An 18,350-nucleotide genomic window follows, 5' to 3' on the forward strand; every position below is an offset into this window, starting at 1 on the left:
ATTGGCAGCAAAAAACCGCTCCTGGAAGAATTATTCTGTGGGGAGACTGAAAACAAGAGCAGCCAACTAGGATCCGAACTCGCAGCAGCCTTATCCACTCACTTTGTTCTCACCCACTTCCTTTCCCTCAATCCGAAACGACCGCAGCTTCGTAAAGCCTGATAACGATCAGCGCTGCGGATCCTTGAAAAACAAAAGACCGCCCCCCCGCCCCCCCCCCGCAGCTTTGCTCAGGCTCAGAGTTGGAATAGGTAATACAAGTCCTAAAAGGGTCCCTCGGAGCATGTGCAGAGTGTCTTTGACTTTGCCCCATCCAATGAGCTTTGTTCACAGCATGAGACTCGGGGTCGTGGTTTCGAGCCCCACGTTGGGCAAAAGATTCCCGCCTCGCAGCGGGTTGGTCTGCACGATCTTTGCGGTCCTTTCCAACTCTACAAGTCCTTCCAGAGCATGTGCAGAGTGCCTTTCAGCTCCCACGGGCTTTGAAGCATCCTGACTTGGAGTGGGGGAAAGGTCCCCTTGACCACGAAGGATGGTGAGCCCCAGGCGAGCCTTCGGCGCCATTAAGCTGAGGGAAGGAGCACGGGGCGGGGAGTTCCGCAGATCACCTGAAAGCGCTTGGCTGGCTCTTTGCTGGGCGGAGTGTTAGGGGGAAAGGAATCGAAAGACTACAACTCCCAGCAGCTCTTGCGCCGTCGCCACACCCACCTCCCCAGCAATCTCCGGGCTCGTTTCCGGCCGGGCTGGAAGCGCCGCCGTGCGCTTTGCAAAGGGGGAGGCGGCTGCTGCAGTAGGAACAGCAGCGGCCGCGGTGCAGCAGGTCGCGTGCGGCGCGCTCTCCCCGGAGCGCGGGCTCTTGCGGGTGCTCCGGGGCGCCGCCCTCCGAGCACCATGCGGGAAGGTCTGCTGGGCTGGCCCGGAGCAGCGGCGAGGCCTGCGGGACACGCCCTGGTAAGGTCGAACTGGCGCAAAAGGAGGCAAGTTTGCAGCCCGGGGAGGGGGGGGCGCGCCAGCAGGCGACCCTATCCCTGCAAGGGAGAGAAAAAATGTCCGCGGTTAGATGCTAGGCGGGGCTTGGAAGGGGAACTGGCCTGGATTCGCTCCGTCTGTATAAAACGCAAAAAGGAGTTGATTCACAGCGGAGGCTGCTCAAATGGGGCGCTGCCCCACCGACTTCAGCCTGCCCCAGCTGCATGCCTTCGTACTTACTGCTAGTCCAAGGGGAATCACTGGCCGCCAGCTTCCTGCTCCTCCCCAGACTCAGAGTTGCCCCCTGAGCAGGGAGGAGGATGGGGACAAAGCTAGAGGATTAGTTGGCTCTGTCATTGATTCTCATTCCACCCAGGGTGGGTCTCTCTGCCATTCATTCTGCTGGTCCCAATGGAGCTAAAGGAGGGATGGGCGGCCTGGATTTCCGTTTTGTGTGGCATGCGCACTGCTTTATCAACTGATGATGTGCTGTTATATTCCCCCCCCCCAAGCTGCAGCACATGGCCAGGATCTCTAAGCCATTACCACAAGCAGGAGCCAATCTAGCTGCACACCTTCATACAGCTGTCCCAGAAGAAGCTAGGTGGTCCTGTGACGACCTGCTGGTCCAGAGTCTGGATTCAGTCTCCTTGTTTTTGCAGAGTTATGCTTGGCGGTGCTTGTGAACTGCAGTTCCTGAGCTTTAATTGTGGGAATGGCAGCCAGATCTGCCGTTCAAGGCATGTAGTCCGAACTCCTGGGCTAGGAACAGGAGCAGCTGCCTTCTAGTGAAACAGGTCATTGGTCCAACTAGCTCCTGCTGCACCCCCGCCCCACCAACCACTTGAAAATGGCAGAGGGTCTTGGGGGACCACTTGCCGTAGCAGTTGTAACATGCTGTGCCAGGCGCCGCATGGTTTTTAATTGCATTTTAGCAGATGAGCCTTAGACCACCTGGATGAAGCTTGTTGGCCACTGAGACAAGTACTAGTCTACACTGACTGGCAGTGACTCTCCAGGGTCCCTCCTTGGGGCTGCCAAGGATTGAACCTTCATGCAAAGCAGATGCTCTACCAATGAGCTGTGGCCCTTCCCTAAAATGTGCATGGCTCTGTTTCCATTTGAGTGCAAGGCATCCTTGGCCAACCTGATGGTGGTGGTGGTGGTGGTGGTGGTGATGATTTATTATTTGTACCCTGCCCATCTGGCAGGGTTTCCCCAATCACTCTGGGCAGCTTCCAACAGAGATTAAAAATATCAGTCATTAAAAACTTCCCTAAACAGGGCTGCCTTCAGAGGTCTTCTAAACATCAAGTAGCTGTTAATCTCTTTGACATCTGATGGGAGGACGTTCCACAGAGCAGGCACCACTGTCCCAAGCTCAGCAGGTGGGCCCATTTCATTGTCCAGGGTGCATCAGTTCCCATATGACACAGCTCACAGTTGTGAATTCTGATTTTTCATGAGAAGGCGAGGATCGTTCAAGATGTTTCTCCTCATTTCAGGGCGCTATGGACTTGGCAGGGATGGATGTTGGAGCTGAAATTGAACTGACAGAAGATGGGTCCCTGGATGAACTGCCTCTGCACTTGGTAGGCAACAGGGTCTCAGCTCTTCTCCCTGTGGTGTGGGGATAGCTGAGTTGCTTCGTGTTTATGGATCTGCACCAACGCGTGGCTTATGAGGGTGGTATGAGAGGCAGAGAGCATACCTAGGGTTCTGCACTCTTCTCTGTACTATCCCACCCACCCCAATCTTGCATTTTGTCCCAATTCTGTGTGTTTGCCAGCTATTTACCTTACACTAACCCAGAAGGTTACGGGGAGCATCAAGTATACAGTGGTACCTCTACTTACGAACGCGATCCGTTTCGGGGTGCCGTTTGCACCCCGAAAAGTCCATAAGTAGAGCGCCACTACTGCGTGTGTGCAAAGTGTGATAGAGCGCTTCTGCACATGCGTAAGGTGCGCAGATTGCTTCTGCGCATGCACGCGTGTCGAACCCGGAAGTAAACACTTCCGGGTTTGCCGCGTTCATAACCTGAAAAGCCACAACACGAAGCAAATGTAACATGAGGTATGACTGTACTAGTAAAAACATTTTGGTTTCTAAATAATCCCCATTACCCTAAATTAAGCCTTGTTGCTTATAGTGGTGAAGAGCATGAGCAGCAAGCTGGAAGTCCTGTGATGCAGATCTCTACCCCACAATGAACTTGAGCAGTAGCCATAAATGCAAGTCACTGTCTTGTATCTTTTACATGGGGATATCATGGGTTTGCTTTGCACAGTCATCCTTCTTAGGATTGTCAAGAATAAACCTTTGATTCATTTGAGAAACAAGCATATCACTACTAAATAATATTGGGTTGAGTCCATTGTTGGCTTTGTTCAGAGTAGGCCCATTGAAAGTAATGGACAGGACTAACTTATACCCATGGAAATTAATGCATCTAACTTTGTATACAGCTGGAGTCAACCTATTTGTTTTTATCTTGCTCTCCTTCAGAAGTGTGTGCAGAGGAAGGCCATAGTCCACTCTCAGGGGGAAATGGTTTATTGTATTTATTTACGTATACTGATGGAACTGAAAGTGGAATCCCTGTGGTTCCTTTGAGGTCTCCCAGCCAGGCCCTGATCCATCCCAGACCTGCTTAGCTTCAGCAAGGTGGTGGGCTCGTGTATCATTCAGGAATTGTTTGAACTAGGCAGTGTTCTCAGTCCCAAACCTTTTAGAGGTTAAATGGGGAACCTGTGGCCCTCCAGATGTTAGATTCCAAGTCCCTGGCCTTTGCCCATAAGGCTTCTGTGGACGGGAGCTGGATGTCCAACATCTGGATGGCCACAGATGGATAGGTTTGCAGTATAAATCCTGAGGGGTGGATATCATAAGCTCCATACAAACCTTTTGGCATTCTCCAGGCTTCAGCAGAAGTGTCACTTTCCCCCACAACTTACTAAAACTAGGCAGGAGAGTCCATGGGGTTCAAGTGCTTTTAGGAACTCAGACATAGGCTTGGGATTCTAACCCACCCATTTCTCACATTCATTTTCTCCTCTTCTGATCACATTCCATTACTTGAAAACATGTTTGGTTTGGGATAGTTCTTTCTCCTTTTTTCTGCTTCTTTTACTTTTCTTTTTTTACCTGGTTTGACTTTTTTGGATGATTTTATTTTGATCTATGTTGTTGTTGACGACCACTTGGGGATGTTGTTTTAGAACAGAAAAGCAAGTGGCCCACAGCTGCCAGAAATCCCATTGACAAAATTACTTGTCCCAAGAGTCCGCCAGGCCTTGCATTTTGCAACCATAAGGCTAGAAGCTTAAAAGAGAGAGTGCTCAGTAGATCGAGAAATGCTGAGACGATCGAGAAATGCTCAATACTTGTCTTCTGTTCCCTTCCTCCTCCCCTCCTCCCAAATTTGGAAATGTGATGTGCGCACAACTGTGTCGGTAGCATGTGATGCTTAATGGTGTTTGGTGTGGTGTTGTTTTTTATTGAAAGTATTTCAAGTATAAAGGAATATAGTGATGGAGAAAAGAAGTGAGAGGAAAAAAGAACAAAGATGTGTGTAAGGGGAAATATACATACAAAAATGCAATGTAATATACTCCCATGCATTCTTCTATAAATTGATGTACTGTCATTATCCTAAGCGTACGTAGATATTAAACGTTCTGTATCAACTCATTCCATATATTTTTTGAAATATTTTTTTATTAATTTTACAAAATAAATTTCACATTTACCACATTTAAATTTTAAAATCTTCCCAATCTTAAAATTCTTCCCAATCTTAGGACTTACCTCCTCCCCTCTGTGGGTCCTTTATATGTCTAAATCAACTGCATATTATAGTTCTTCCACATTATGGCCCTCCAAAATATCCACCATCTTTGTAATGCTGCAAGAGTTACTGAAAGCCTGCCAAAGAACTCGAAAACATTACAGTGCTCTTTTAAATGCAGTCTATATAGCTCCTGTTCCCTGTTGAAGCTTTGATCCTCTGTATCCACTCACTCCAAACAATGTCTTATTTTTCCAAACAAAGCCTACGTCTGTAAGCATTCCGCAAGCAGGAATGGTGTCTGGTGTTAAGATGTTCTGTTAACATCTCTCTCTCTCTCCTTCCACCACCAGGAAAACGCCAAGAACTGTCTCTCCTGGGAAACCCTGGACACCTCCAGCAGCGATGACGACGGGGAGGCCTATTTCACCTTTTACCTCCCCGCTCGGCGCCCAGCCCGGCCTGCTCAGCACCTCCCCGCTCAGCGCCCGCCAGCCTCCCCCTCCACCCGGTCTGCCTCTTGTGCAAAATGGATCCCTCCCTTGTACCCCTGCCCGCTGCGCCCCAGCCTTCCCGCTGCCCCTGGGAGCCCGGCGTTTGGCGCTCACCAGTGCCAGAAGTGCCTGCAGGTCTTCATGGAAGAGTGGCACTACGCCCAGCACCTCAAGGACCATGCCCAAGAGGAGCTGCAGAAGCCTGCGGCGCCACCGCCCCGGGCGCGCTCCCCGCCCCGCAAGCTGCGCTGCCTGGAGTGCGGCAAGCGGTTCCTGCACCCGGAGCACTTTGCCCGGCACACCAAGTGGCACCTGAAGCTGGTGCGGAAGGGCATCAAGGTCTGCCACAGGAAGGGGTGCAGGCGCTCCTCCTCTTCTTCCTCCTGCTCCTCTTCCCCCGCCTCCCAAGCTGCCTATGTTTACAAGCCCGCCGAAACGCAGCCGGGAGCAAAAGGCACGTCCGGCCTGCCAGCTGTGCAGGAAGCTCCGAGGCAGCCGAAGAGCCTCCAGGCGCCCCGGGCCCAGAAGGCCAGCAAGCGGAAGTCCTCCAAGCACCAGAGGAAGCTGCCGGCTGCTGGTGCTCCGCCTGCCGAGAGCCTGCTCGGTCCCCCCCACCCGGGGCATTCGGTGGCCATCTTAGACGGGGACGTCGGCGTGGCCCTGCTGCAGCCGTGGCAGAAGCAGGAGGCCATCTTGGAAGGCCAGGTGGCGGGGGGCCTGTTCCAGCCGGCGGTCATGAACGCTGACAACCAGATCATCATCCTGGACGGCGACGAGGCAGAGGTGCAGGCCACTCTCTTCGACGGGCAGGGGAACGTCAACGCCCTCCGGCCTCTTTTCCTCCGGGCCGAGGAACAGGCAGCCATTTTGGACACTCCGGTGAGCCTGAGCTCCCTGCAGTTGGGGGGAGTCAATAAGGACCAGGCCACCCTTGCCTCTGGGTGGGTCTCCCAGAACCCTTGCACGCTCCTCCGGACTGTGCTGCTCCAGACGGACGAGCAGGGGGCCGTCGTGGACGGCCAGGCAGAGCCCAGCCCCCTGCAGCAGGTGATCATCAAGACTTCAGAAGGGGCATCCACACTGTATCTGGACCCAGACCCTCACCTTTCTTCTGTGGACTTGGCCACCCTCCACTTGGTCCCTTTGCACCAAGAGTCTCAGTTTATAACCGTCCCGTACGGGAACGCGTTGACCTTGGACAGCACAGATCCGGTGTGCGACGGGAACGGGGCTTGGGAACAGCCCCAGGCCGCCACCGTGCAGTTCTCGGGGTACGTGCCGAACCCGTGTCAACAAAACAAGCAGCCGTCTCCCCCGGCAACCGCCACCCTTTCTCCCAAAGGCTCTGTGGTTGTCCGCCTGGTCCCCGGCACGTCTGGGGGCGACCACCCCGAGGTCTTGGATCTGGAGTACGACATGGGCGGCGGCATCCCTGTGGCCTCTGAGCCGTGGGAGGCAAACGGGAGGGCCGGGCCAGAGGCCTACGGTGCCGAAGTGGTGGCGGCAGCAGAGGAGGACTTCATCGTGGTGGAGGTGGACCCTGACTCGAGGGGTGCCAAGATGGCGGCAGTGGGCCGCCCCCTCGGCAGCCACAAGCGGCAGGCCTCCCGGAGAAGGGTTCGGAAGCCGGCCAGACGGAAGAGGACTGCGTGGGGCTTCCGGTGCCCCGATTGCGGGGCACGCTACAGCCGGATGTCCCAGCTCCGCGCCCACCAGAAATGGCCCCGGCGCCGAGGGCGGGGCTTCCTGTGTGAATGCGGGACTTCCTTCCGCGGCCTGCTACACCTTCTGAGACACCAGCTGCAGCACCTGGAGGAAGCCCTCTTCATCTGCGCGGCCTGCGGGAAGTCGCTCAAAGGGCACACGGGCCTCGCCAGGCACGGCTCCTGTCACCCTCGCCCGGTCCACTTCAGCTGCCTGTGCGGAGCCAGCTTCCAGCGCCTGTCCCGCTACCTGTGGCACCATGTGAGGAACCAGCGGCCCGGCCTGCGGGTGTACACCCTCTCAGGTTTCCTCCCCTCGAGCTGAGCCAGGTGGGCTCACTCAGTCAGGGCCTCAGGAATATCTGGGGGTCCCGTTGAGAGCGGACCCTCAGCTTTGCCCACCAGTCCCTTGGCGGTTCGCCTTGTATGTCTGGTGACCCGAAGACAAAAGGCTGCTGCTTCCAGGGGAGTGGTAGTCTGACATGGTTTACTGGTTGTGAAGCTTCACTCGTTTCTGTTGGGATGTATTTCTTTTGTTTTGTTCTCCTCCCCTCATGTAATTATGACTGTGAAAATTAAAACAGCAAAAGATGCTGAGTCCATCACTCTTTGCTTACCTGCAGAGGGAGGCCTGTGTGGTAGCAGAAACCTGTGTTTCTTATATGGGTTGTGTTCACAAGAGGAAGGCTGAGGTGTGTAGACTGGCATGGGCTCACCTGGCGTGAGGCACATGGAGGGGGACAGCTCCCATCATCCCTGACCATTGGTTGGAGTAACTGGGGCTGGTGGGAATTGGAGTCCAACAGCACGTGGGGTGGGGTGGGGGACCGCCATATTGGCTGCCCTTGGTGTAGCAGCTGAGAACATATTTGGGTTGACTGCAAAGGTGCCCCCAATGAACCAATCAACAGCTTCTTTTCACATTGTAAGTTATTTTCAATACAGGTACCTACCGGTATGAAAAACTAGGGATGGCAAACACCATCTTAAGAGGTGCTTCCACCTGCCAGAGAATGCAGAACGCATCTTCTAATATGTTTTTGCAACATGTGTGCATGAGCTAAAAACAACTTGTGCATATATCTATGCAGTTCTTTGGCTACATCCAGACTCAGTTGAAATTAAGTCCAATTGAAATCGACGAGTCACGTCGTAGCCACGACTTTATTTGAGAACTTGTCGCTTTCAATGGTAGAGCTATATGGATCCAGCCCGTTGCCTTTTCCTGAATCCACATGAATGCAGATTTAATTAATCGTTTGATATGTACACAATAAGTAGTGATCTCTATTCCAGGGGAGTAAAGAACTCTGGTCTCTTCATTGGAAGTGGCTGGTGAGGTGCAAACCCCTCTCCTTAAAACTGCTGCCTCGGTGTGTATCGCGATGGCACCCCAGGGGTGGGAGGGAGGATGAAAAGTGGTCCTGATGTTTCCTTCCTTGGGACTGGTGTGCAGCCATCATTTAGCAACGGGGATAATGGCTTTCATTCATTTTTATTTGGACCATTTATATACCGTTTGTAGTTAAACAAAACTCTTTAAGTGGTTTACAACATAGGTTAAAACATCTTAAATAAACAGCAGATACCAAAACAAAAAAGGAGAGCATTTCTACGTTCTCTAAAACGTAACTAAACAAAGCATCCTTGTCAGTATCAAAATAAACATTGCCACATAAAAATCAGCTGTAAAAAATGCAAGGAAAATCCATAGTAAAGGACTAAATCCAAGCATCCTCTAAAGATCAGGAAGCTAGCAAAATAATTAAAAATGAGCTAAGAAGTATAAATTTCACCTTTTTTTATTAAAAAAAACAAATCTGATTCACGATGAAGCAAAAGAAAATCAACTCATTCTTCCCCACCACCATACATCAATCAATCAATCATCCCATTAAATGAATCAATCCAATTAAATGCCTAGCTCCCTACTCAGCAATTTGCACAACTTCATCTAACTACAGGTAAAAATGCAGAGACCGTTCAGTTTCGCTCACACACACACACCTTGCATGATCAACACACACTCAAATTTACTACCGTATTCTAGCACGCCCTCCAATCTCACTCCACAATCGCTGCCATAATTCTGTCTCACATCCTCGCACGTCTGTGCTATGAGATCCAGACAAATGTCAAGTACTGACAAGCAAGCAGTAATATAGACACCCCATAGGTGAGCATTCATACCAAGCGTTCCCCTTGCCTCTCACTGGGGAAGCGGCAGGTTATCACGAGGCACGATAGAAACCACTTTCTAACAGACTGGGCAATGGCACTTCGTCTATTCCTTCCTCCCCTCTAAAGAAAAAAGGAGAAAATGCTATAAAGGAGAAGAGTGCCGCCTATACATACACCGCCAGCTTCCCTCATCTCTCACCTGAGAGACCAGAAGCAATCCAAATATCAAGTTTTCGCCTTAGGGGAGAGGTAGGAATCTGTACCTCCAGTTTTATGTGCTTCACAAACTTCTGCAGAAAGGAAGGAAACTACGGCAGTCGGCTCCCCACAGAAGTATGGCTTCTAAAAGCTGATCCCCTAGGAATGTAAGAAAAGCCTGCTGTGGATCAAGCCCATTTAGACAAGCATCCTGTTCTCCTGCTGGCCAGCCAGATACCTGTGGGAAGCCCGAAACAAGGACCCAAGTGCAAATTGTGATTCTCCTGTCCGCACACCTTGGAAAAAGAAAGCATGTCTCTGCATTTCAGTGTTGACCTGAAAACCAAGAGCTAAGCAGCTCTTTCTCCACTAGATGTTGACTTCCAAAGTTTTCCCTCTGGCCAGACAAAGGATGCTCAGCGGCTGATTCCCAAGGTTTCCCACACTTCGGAGACCTCCTTCGAGTTCTCACTGAACAGCTAGCCTAAGCAACCCTTTGAGAACTTCACTCTTTGTCTCAAGTTGGACCACCGCGTCCATCCAACCGTCTTTCATCTACTTTGCCTGCCTCCAAGGTCCATGGCACAAACAAGGCATCTTTCTGCCCTCCATGCCTAACATAATTTTTTTAACGTACTGAAGCTGGGACCCTTAGGGTATGCTCTAAAACGATGGCTCTTGCTTGTCTCTGGAGCTCCTGGTCAGGGTCTCCTTGCCAGCAGTTGTGTTTCTGCAGTGTTGTCTTAAGGCACATTTGTTCCAGATGCATAGTAAATGTCAAGAGCAGGCGGGCAAGTGGTCTGCACGCTGTCAGAAGCCTGCCTGCTTAGCCCTAGCTTATGTTAAGTCACTGGTGTAGCATTAACCGCCTTAAATGATAAACCCACCCCCGGTACAGACACACACAAGCTTCCTCACCTGCAGCAACTGTTACTCTCTAGGTGACCAAGAACACGCTTATATGCAAACCTGAACTTCGAAGGTGTGGGGTCCTATCCCACCCATCTCAGGAGATCCTGTGCAGCCAGTTAGCAATTGCTTCCTGGAAATTGCATTCCTGCCCGGGATGGACAAACTGTCTTTTGCCAAAGAAAGCAAAAAAGAAAAGGGCAAGGACTTTGCACAGGTTTCAAGCACACTTATTCCTGTATCTTGTCCTCTTGCCGCCGCCCCCCCCCCCCAGCTCAGGAGCCTGCTAGAGGAGTGGATGTCCTGTCTTTTGATTTCTGCATCCTGAGTCCCTCTTGCAAGACACAACCACCTTTGCAAAATCCATTCAGAGGTTCGAGAAGTCTTTTCTGCGGAGAACAAAGTTCCGAAAGCTCCTCCTTGCTCCTTTTCTTTTGTCTGGTGATGCGATGGGTCGGCTTTTCAAAATGCCTGTAGTGGTTCTCCTCCACCACAGGGTGGCGGTGTAGTCCCGTGTGTTCCCGACACACTGCCTGACGCCCATGAAGAAAGGCAGGAGGCGTTTAAAAGTTCTGTCTATGGAGGCTTCAGCGGGATGATCAAAACCATCTCTTTAGCCACCTGGAAGGGAAAGGAAAACAAAGGTCACAATGGCACTAATATTGGAGGAATAGATAGAATCATAGAATTGTAGAGTTGGGAGGGATCTAATCCAACCTCCTGCAATGCAGGAATTTTCACTAAAGCATCCCTGGGGGGTGGCCATCCGACCGCTCCTTTAAAAAATTACAATGAAAGGGGAGGATTATATTAAAAGTAGACCACAGGTAGCTTGCAAACAAGTTTCCCCTCCATTTTGGGTGGTGGTGGTGGTGAGACAACAAATCCCATTCGTCTCAGCCAGTGATGCTAATGGTTCAGAATGATGGGAGTTGTAGTACAGGAGCGTCAATTCAATTCAATTTTATTTACGGTCACAGACCAGCTCACATACAGAATCAAAAATAATAAAACTCAATGATGTAGCATTAAAATTTACACGGCAGGGACAGTACACGTGTATATATCACAGCATTTAGAATACAGTATGTAAATTAAAACTGGGTCGCTAAAACATAGCCTAAAATTGCCGTTGGGGGCAGTACAGGAGCGTTGAGAATGTCAGAGTTTTCGCCACTCCCACTTTTAGAGCCCGGAGCATAGGACAGAGGTCCCGGCACGTCTCTCGAGTTCTAGGCTCCAGAGGGAAGAACAGAAAGACAAATCATTCCACCCGGGGAGAACTTGCTAGTCTATTCAAATTGTCCCAACAGATTCCGATGGCATTATGTGGGTGTTTTCGAGTTGCAGAATCTGTGCCTCGAAGAGGGTTTTCGTTGCAGAGTTCTAGTTGCCGCACCTACCCAACTGCAGTTGGCGTTTAGAGCGCCCGCGGTTCCTGCCGCTGCTTGGAGTCCACGAGTCCCGAGAGAAGCCTCGTCATCTCGTCCAGTTTCCTGTCCAGGGACTCGATCCGCTTCTCCAGCTCCCGGTGGGAGCTGCTGAGGCTGGAGCTTAGGTCGCACATGATCATCTGCATCTGCAGCAGGGGAAGAAGAACAACAGTTCAGCCTTTGCTCAAGTTACTTCCCAGGGCTGGCCCACAGGTGGCGCTCTTGTCCTCAGGGATTGGGGGGGAGTGACAAATGGGGTTCTGTAGGGTGCTGTCCTGGGCCCTGTGTTGTTCAAGAGCTTTGCAAACGACATGGATGAAGGAATTGAGGGGAGGCTCATCTAATTTGCAGATGACACCAAACTGGGAGGGGTAGCTTATGGTGCAGAAGACCGAATCGGGATCCAATACGACCTTAACAGATTGGAGAACTGGGCCAAAACTAACAAAATTGTAAGGTTCTGCACTTAGACAGGAAGAACCAGCTGCACAAATAAAAGATGGGGGGGCACAAATCGCCTCTTTCAAAGTCTGCTATTACATTATATTTTTGATATACTGTATAATATATTCACACTGATATTATTTATTACATTTCTATGCTGCCCTTCATCTGTAGAAAACAGGGCAGTCCAATACCAGATTTAGCTAACACTTCTTATTTAGCCTTTTGGATGACATCAAGTCCATCACTTTAGTCAACCCAGCCTACCTCACAGGGTTGTTATGAGGATCAATGGAGGGGGGGTGGCAGAGAAAATGAATGTGCTGCCCTGAGCCCGCTTGGCGAATGGCAGGATAAAAAAGAATCTCAACAACAAAAGCAGCAGCAACACTTTTATTTGGAATAATTTACTTTCCCCCGGGCACAAAATACAGTGAACTTTTGTGAACTTTTTTCAGAATCCGAATGTGCTCCGTTTTGAGTGCCACACTTCAGTTTTGAGTGTTACGCTGAGGTCTGTTTTTGCTATTTATTTTGAGTTTTTGTTTTTGTGGCTTTTTTTTTGTTTTATTTTTGTGACTGTGTGGAACCCAGTTCAGCTACTGATTGATTGATTGATTGACTGGCTGACTGGCTGACTGGCTGACTGGCTGACTGCAGTAACATTGTTTATTGATTTCATTTTATGGCTCAATGGTATCATAAAATTCATGTTAAATCACTGTTTTAGGGGTTGTTTTTAAAGGTCTGGAATAGATTAATCTATTTTGCATAACTTTCTATGGGAAAGTGCACCTTAGTTTTGGAACGCTTTGGTTTTGGAGCAGACTTCCAAAACGGATTAAGTTTGAGAACCAAGGTACCACTTTACCGTCATAGAAGCTACACCTCCAGGAACTTATCAGTGGCCTTTTTCTGAGGAATCACTAATGCTTATGTTGGAAACACACTGTGCTGAAATGCATTGCATTGCCTTAGATTAATAGAACCACAGAATTGTAGAGTTGGAAGGGATCCCTGAGGGCCATCTAGTCCAACCCCCTGTGATGCCAGAATTCTGCTGACAGCAGTTTCTGGGTGGGCTCAATCTGCCAGCCTTCTGGTTAACAGCCAGATGCACTGGTCCGTTGCACCACAGGAGGGTCAGCAGAGGATGCATACAGGCTGTGCATGTAAAGCATGTTCCCCGCACCACAGCCCAAAGATGCCTGGGAACTATAGCTCTGTAAAGGGTAAACTGCAATTTCCCAGGATACATTTGTTGGGGAGCAATATGCTTTAAACTTGTGTGTGCATAGCCTCTTATCGACTGGGCAACAATGTTCCCTGCACACAACTCGCCTTAGAGACATCCATCATGGCATTCACTTGATCTCGGATCTTCCTGTGCTTCATCCTCACGTGTCGGAACCTACGGGGAGAACAGAGAAGTTATTTCCCCTCCTGGGCTTTCGCCAGTGTGCTTCCTTTCCAAATTGCAATGGAGAGAAGAGTTTTAACAGTTAAAACATACGCAGCAGCCGTGACCCGCTGGTGCACTTTCCTCAGGAAACCCTGATAATTGTCTGCGCGCGCGCGCTATAATTTCTGGCGAAATAGACAACACCCTCCCAGGCCCATCTGCGAGTGGTTCAGAGCTCTTGCATGCAGGGCGACCAACGGATAACAAATCTAACCGGCCCTTGTCACCGCCGCCTCCCATCTCAAATCGAAGGACCAGTTCGATTCGAAATCCGCGCTTGACTAGGAATCTTTATGCACAAAAATGGAAGGAAGAAGAAGTTCCAACCAAAGAAGGACGAATAAGCAAGGTGATGTAGAATTGGGCAAAGTTAACAGCAAAAATAAGAGGACTTAATGAGGATTGTTTTGCGGAAGACCACTCGATGCCGTCCTACCACAAATCCCAGGGCTCTGAGCCTTCTTCCCTTGGGGGTTACCCTGATGGTTTCGCCCACCATTCCTTGGCACCCAAGCAGTCCACGAGATAGGGGGAAACTGGCAGAGCAGGACCAGGGCAGTGCAGCCCTCTGCCCCGGAAGGTGCCTTGCCCAGCCTCTCCCCCCCCCCCCGACTTGGTGCTACACCTGAGCACCCCGTGACCTGGGAGCGATTCACTTACATATGGATGGCTGCCAGCAGCCTTCGGTGATGTTTGCGTGTCCTTAAGCCATCCTTCCTCTTGGTGTGTTTGTGCAGCATCCAAGCCTCCTGCAGCACGTTGGCGGCCGACCACTTCATCTACAGGTTGGTGCAAAAATGGAGAGAAAGGGGAGAAATATGACGGCTCGCTAAAGCTCAGTTTCCCTTCTCTGTCCCTAGGAATGTAAGGAGCTGCCTTAGATGAAGTCAGAACACAGGCCCAACAGCTCAGGGCTTCCCTCGCCCTGACTGACAGAGGCTGTCTGGCGTTTCAACCAAGGAGACATTGATTGGAGATGCCAAGGATTTAGACCTGGGGTCTTTTCGCACGCAAAGCACGAGCTCTACCACTGAGCTATGCTCCTTTTGCAGAAAGTTATTGATGGTCTACAAGTGGACTAGGGAACTTTTGGCCCTGTGGACGTCACTGGGAGACAACTTGCCAGCCCTACCAGGAAATCCCGGGGATTTGAACCCGGAACCTTCGGCAAGCGAAGGAGAGTCTGCCACTGAGCTGCAACCCTTCCCTGCAGTGCCATTCATGACCCATCAAGCGGAAGAAGGAGGAAGACTGACAACTGCATTAGCCTTTGATTTTGCCGGCTAGGACAGGACATCTGTCAAAAGTGTTGTGAAGGCGGTGGGCAGTGGGGGGGGGAGGCCAGGGAGGAGGAAACCCACAAGGAAGTCTTGATTTGCATGTATGCCTACACACACCCTGAGATAACTGGGCAGAGAGCCCAGGAACAATGATATTGTTTATTGCAGGGGGTTCTTAAACCATGGTCCACGGGGCACATTAAAATGGCACCTGCCAAGGTCATAGCGAGAACAACAGAGCCAGACGTGTTTCAGGTTTTTGCCCCTTGCTGGAAGAGCTAACCACACAGAAACATGCCCCTTGTTTTTGCATATTAACATTCAAATAGGGGATCCCTTTAGCTCTTCTGCAGGGCAAAATGCTGCAGCAGAAACCCCTGTAGAGTTTCAGTTTGGAAGGGCTGCCCGACAGGGAAGGAAAGAGGAGTAGATCTGCAGTTCATCAGTGATAGAAGAGTGACTCTTGGACATATTAAGTTTGTCACTGGTATGAGCTTTCGTGTGCATGCACACTTCTTGGTCTCTAAGGTGCTACTGAAAGGATTTTTTGTTTGTTTTGTTTTGTTTTGACTACCATCCCATCCACCTCATTATTGTAGACACCAGGGATGCTGCCCTTTCTCTCTGGCCTGTAAGACTGTCCTTCGGCTACACACTTTTCTCTCATGTGCACCCCTCCCGGTCCTCTTGGGGTACCATTGCCTGGCTGAGTATTTTTTGCCTGGCTGAGTATTTTTGTTCCTTCGACTGTGATCATTAAGGGTGTGCACAGGCCCCTGACCCAACCAAAAGCCCAACCAAGCTGACCTGGGAACCCACCTGACCCATATCCAGCCCCCCCCCAAAAAAACTGAGCCAGTAAGGCCAGCTCACCTGGACACACACTTCTGATGCCCCCCCGCCTCCTGCACCTCCCTGGCCGTTTTAGAGGCTATATAACAAAATGCAAAGCAGGAACATGCTTTGCGGAAAACACAATGGTAGCATTTCACTAGAAATTGTAGCCAACAAAGATACACAACTCTGGAAGGAGGAAGGTATGATGTAATACCCAAAAACCTTCCTGTGACCAGGAAGCCCTGTCTTCTGTTGATTCCTGATTTCTGGTGAATGATGACAAGAAAGAGGATGTTTCGAAATGAAAACAGAAGAGGCATTAAGGAAACTCAAAACCTACACTTCCCACATTAATCTTGCTGAAATTGATTGATCTGAAAAGTCAGGGGGTGGGCAATGTGACGCTCTTGGCTTAATTTCAAAAATCCTCTGCAAACAATTAATTCAGATGTCTGGTGAGAGTAACATATTCCTTTCCTGGCAGCCCTCTGGGTGGGGGGGGGGGAGGAAGCGAGGGTAGGTAGAGAGAGTGGCAGAAAAAAAGAGAAAAGGTAGCAGAGAGAGAAAGAGGAGTGGCACGACCCACTGTCAATATGCAGGCTCCAAAATATTATTCCCCAAGGGACTGCAGCCCTTGATGGACTAAAGTTACCCACTCCAGGTGCAGGTAATGGGAGCTATTCTCCTCTGAGGAAAGGCTGACACCTCTGGTACTTTTTCGTTGAGAGAGAAGGTGAGTAAGAGGTGTCATGAAAGCAGGCTCTCTTAAGATCTCTCTCCCTGGATCTTAGCCAAGTCAACCGAAAAATCACGCTATAAAAAAACCAACTCAACAACTTTGGGGTTTGTTCAAAATAAGCTCAACTACTACTTTTGGGGTGTCCTGGCTTTTACTTTTTGAAATATGGCAACCCTACTTTTCCGGGGACAGTCCTAGATTTACAGAAGCTGTCCGTCCCAGTCTCTGATTTGATCCCAGAATGTCCCTCTTTTTCTTAGGACATTGTCAGGAACCAGACAGAAGGGTATTGCTCTGAGGAAGAATGGTGGGGTCCCCCTCTCACTCTGCTCAAGGGCCTGATCATGAAGGGGCTCTGGAGCAGGAGGATAGTATTGACCTAGAGCAATTGTTTGCGGAAGGACACCGTTCAGCAACCAAAGGGAGAGGAAGAGGAAGAGAGAGAGCTGGTGGGATCTCCCTCACTAGAAAGTGTGCAGCCCAGGAGCTCTAGAGCCAGGCATCTGGATAGGGTAGCCTCTCAGAAGGCTCAGTGGTGGAGGGATCACGTGGTGAGGAGATGGGAAGACGGAAGTAACTAGAGGGAAGTGGGAGGAACTCAATTGGGAGCACCTGCACGGTGAAAATGGACGCTGAATGTTTGTGCTGTGTTCAATAAAGCTCTCTGTTGCTGCAAAAGACTGCTTTCACTTCATGCTGTTTTCTACAGAGAAGGGGAAGGTAAGCCTTGCCTGGCAGCCTGGCAGACACCCCTATTTTAATCAGAGAAATGTTGGAGGGTATGGAGCTATGCAACCCCCAGAGCCAAGGAGGTAAGTAACTATTCAACCTTTAGAAAACATCTGAAGGCAGCCCTGGATAGGGAAGTGGGTTTAAAAAAAAAGTTTAACGTTTTATTGTATTTTTCTTTATGTTGGGCAATTTCTGCCTGGACGCTGTTTCCAGTGGCAGAATACCGGCAATGTCTGGGAAATTCTGGACGTATGGCAACCCTGAGATAAAAGTGTTTCTAAGCACAGCACAAAGGTGAACTATAGAACTCTCTCCCACAGGAGGCAGTGATGGCCACCAACTTTGATAGCTTTCAAAGAGGATTGGACAAAATCATGGCGAAGAAGAATATCAGCAGCTACAAGCTCTGCTTTGCCATTGAGCACCAGTTCCTGGGAATCGCAGGTTGGCAAAGTGCTTTTTATCCAGCTTGCTGGTTCCCCACAAGCCTCTGTGAGCACAGGATACTGGACTAGATGGGCCGTTGCCCTGATCCAGCAAGCTCATCTTCTGCCTTACCTCTTTGGCACATTGAATGTCCATCATGAAGTTATGGACATGTTTTTCAGCCCTGCTGAATTCCAGCTTATCAGCAGCAACAGCCACCAAGAGGGCTGTGCAGCCCACTCCCTGCAAAAAACAACGAGGACAATGAGTTTGAAGCAATAAAACTGGAGGCACAGAGGAAATATATGCCTTGTGCCTCGGGTCACACTAGGAATGACTGTGGCAGATAGGGACTATGATAGCTCAGTGGAAGGGCACATATCTAATTTCAGGATTTTCTGTATCGTTAGCCTAGTTCCTTGCATAGCTCAGAAATTTAAAAACTAAAAAATCAGCCCAGTTGGTGCATTTGATATCAGTGCAGTTTTGAAAAGCTCATTCTGCCATCTTGATTAAAAATGTCATCACACCGTATCCAAGCACAGATGAAAACCTGGCTCCTTGATCTCGGGAACTACTGTGCAAAATTTGGTAACGATCTCTTAAGAGATGCCCAAACACATAATGAAGAAACATGCAACTTTCCAAAGTATATAGTAGGTTATTATGATTATGTTTGTGATCATCATTAATCACTTGCTACATGAATAGTCTCTAAGCATCTTGGAAATACATAAAGCATTTCCTCAACGT

The 18,350-nt window shown here is 49.8% G+C and overlaps 2 protein-coding genes across 2 annotated transcripts in view; one reads left to right on the forward strand and one right to left on the reverse strand.

Moving 5' to 3' along the window:
* Positions 1 to 748: 748 nt before the first annotated feature.
* LOC118087124 (uncharacterized) lies at positions 749 to 8,369 on the forward strand. The gene is made up of 3 exons (XM_035119481.2): positions 749 to 951; positions 2,475 to 2,561; positions 5,113 to 8,369. Exons 1-3 carry the CDS (start codon positions 892 to 894, stop codon positions 7,279 to 7,281), a joined length of 2,316 nt encoding a protein of 771 aa, XP_034975372.2. The 5' UTR covers positions 749 to 891; the 3' UTR covers positions 7,282 to 8,369.
* A 66-nt stretch (positions 8,370 to 8,435) lies between these two features.
* Positions 8,436 to 18,350, reverse strand: part of KCNN4 (potassium calcium-activated channel subfamily N member 4) — a 43,798-nt gene continuing 33,883 nt past the window's right edge. The window contains exons 5-9 of the mRNA XM_035119482.2: positions 17,730 to 17,840; positions 14,244 to 14,362; positions 13,463 to 13,532; positions 11,648 to 11,823; positions 8,436 to 10,865 (exon numbers count right to left, since the gene is read on the reverse strand). Of these exons, the coding sequence (XP_034975373.2) occupies positions 11,665 to 11,823; positions 13,463 to 13,532; positions 14,244 to 14,362; positions 17,730 to 17,840 (459 nt within the window). The 3' untranslated portion in view covers positions 8,436 to 10,865; positions 11,648 to 11,664. The remainder of the gene's footprint in view (positions 10,866 to 11,647; positions 11,824 to 13,462; positions 13,533 to 14,243; positions 14,363 to 17,729; positions 17,841 to 18,350) is intronic.

Source organism: Zootoca vivipara, chromosome 6 (assembly GCF_963506605.1).
Source record: "Zootoca vivipara chromosome 6, rZooViv1.1, whole genome shotgun sequence".
NCBI lineage: Eukaryota > Metazoa > Chordata > Lepidosauria > Squamata > Lacertidae > Zootoca > Zootoca vivipara.

What these genes read in the sequence shown, in the direction of transcription:
- LOC118087124 (XM_035119481.2), top strand. Translation starts at nt 892, where the DNA reads ATGCGGGAAGGTCTGCTGGGCTGGCCCGGAGCAGCGGCGAGGCCTGCG. An exon ending in GGCCTGCGGGACACGCCCTG is followed by an intron (nt 952 to 2,474) that starts GTAAGGTCGAAC and finishes TCCTCATTTCAG; the next exon opens with GGCGCTATGGACTTGGCAGG. An exon ending in ATGAACTGCCTCTGCACTTG is followed by an intron (nt 2,562 to 5,112) that starts GTAGGCAACAGG and finishes TTCCACCACCAG; the next exon opens with GAAAACGCCAAGAACTGTCT.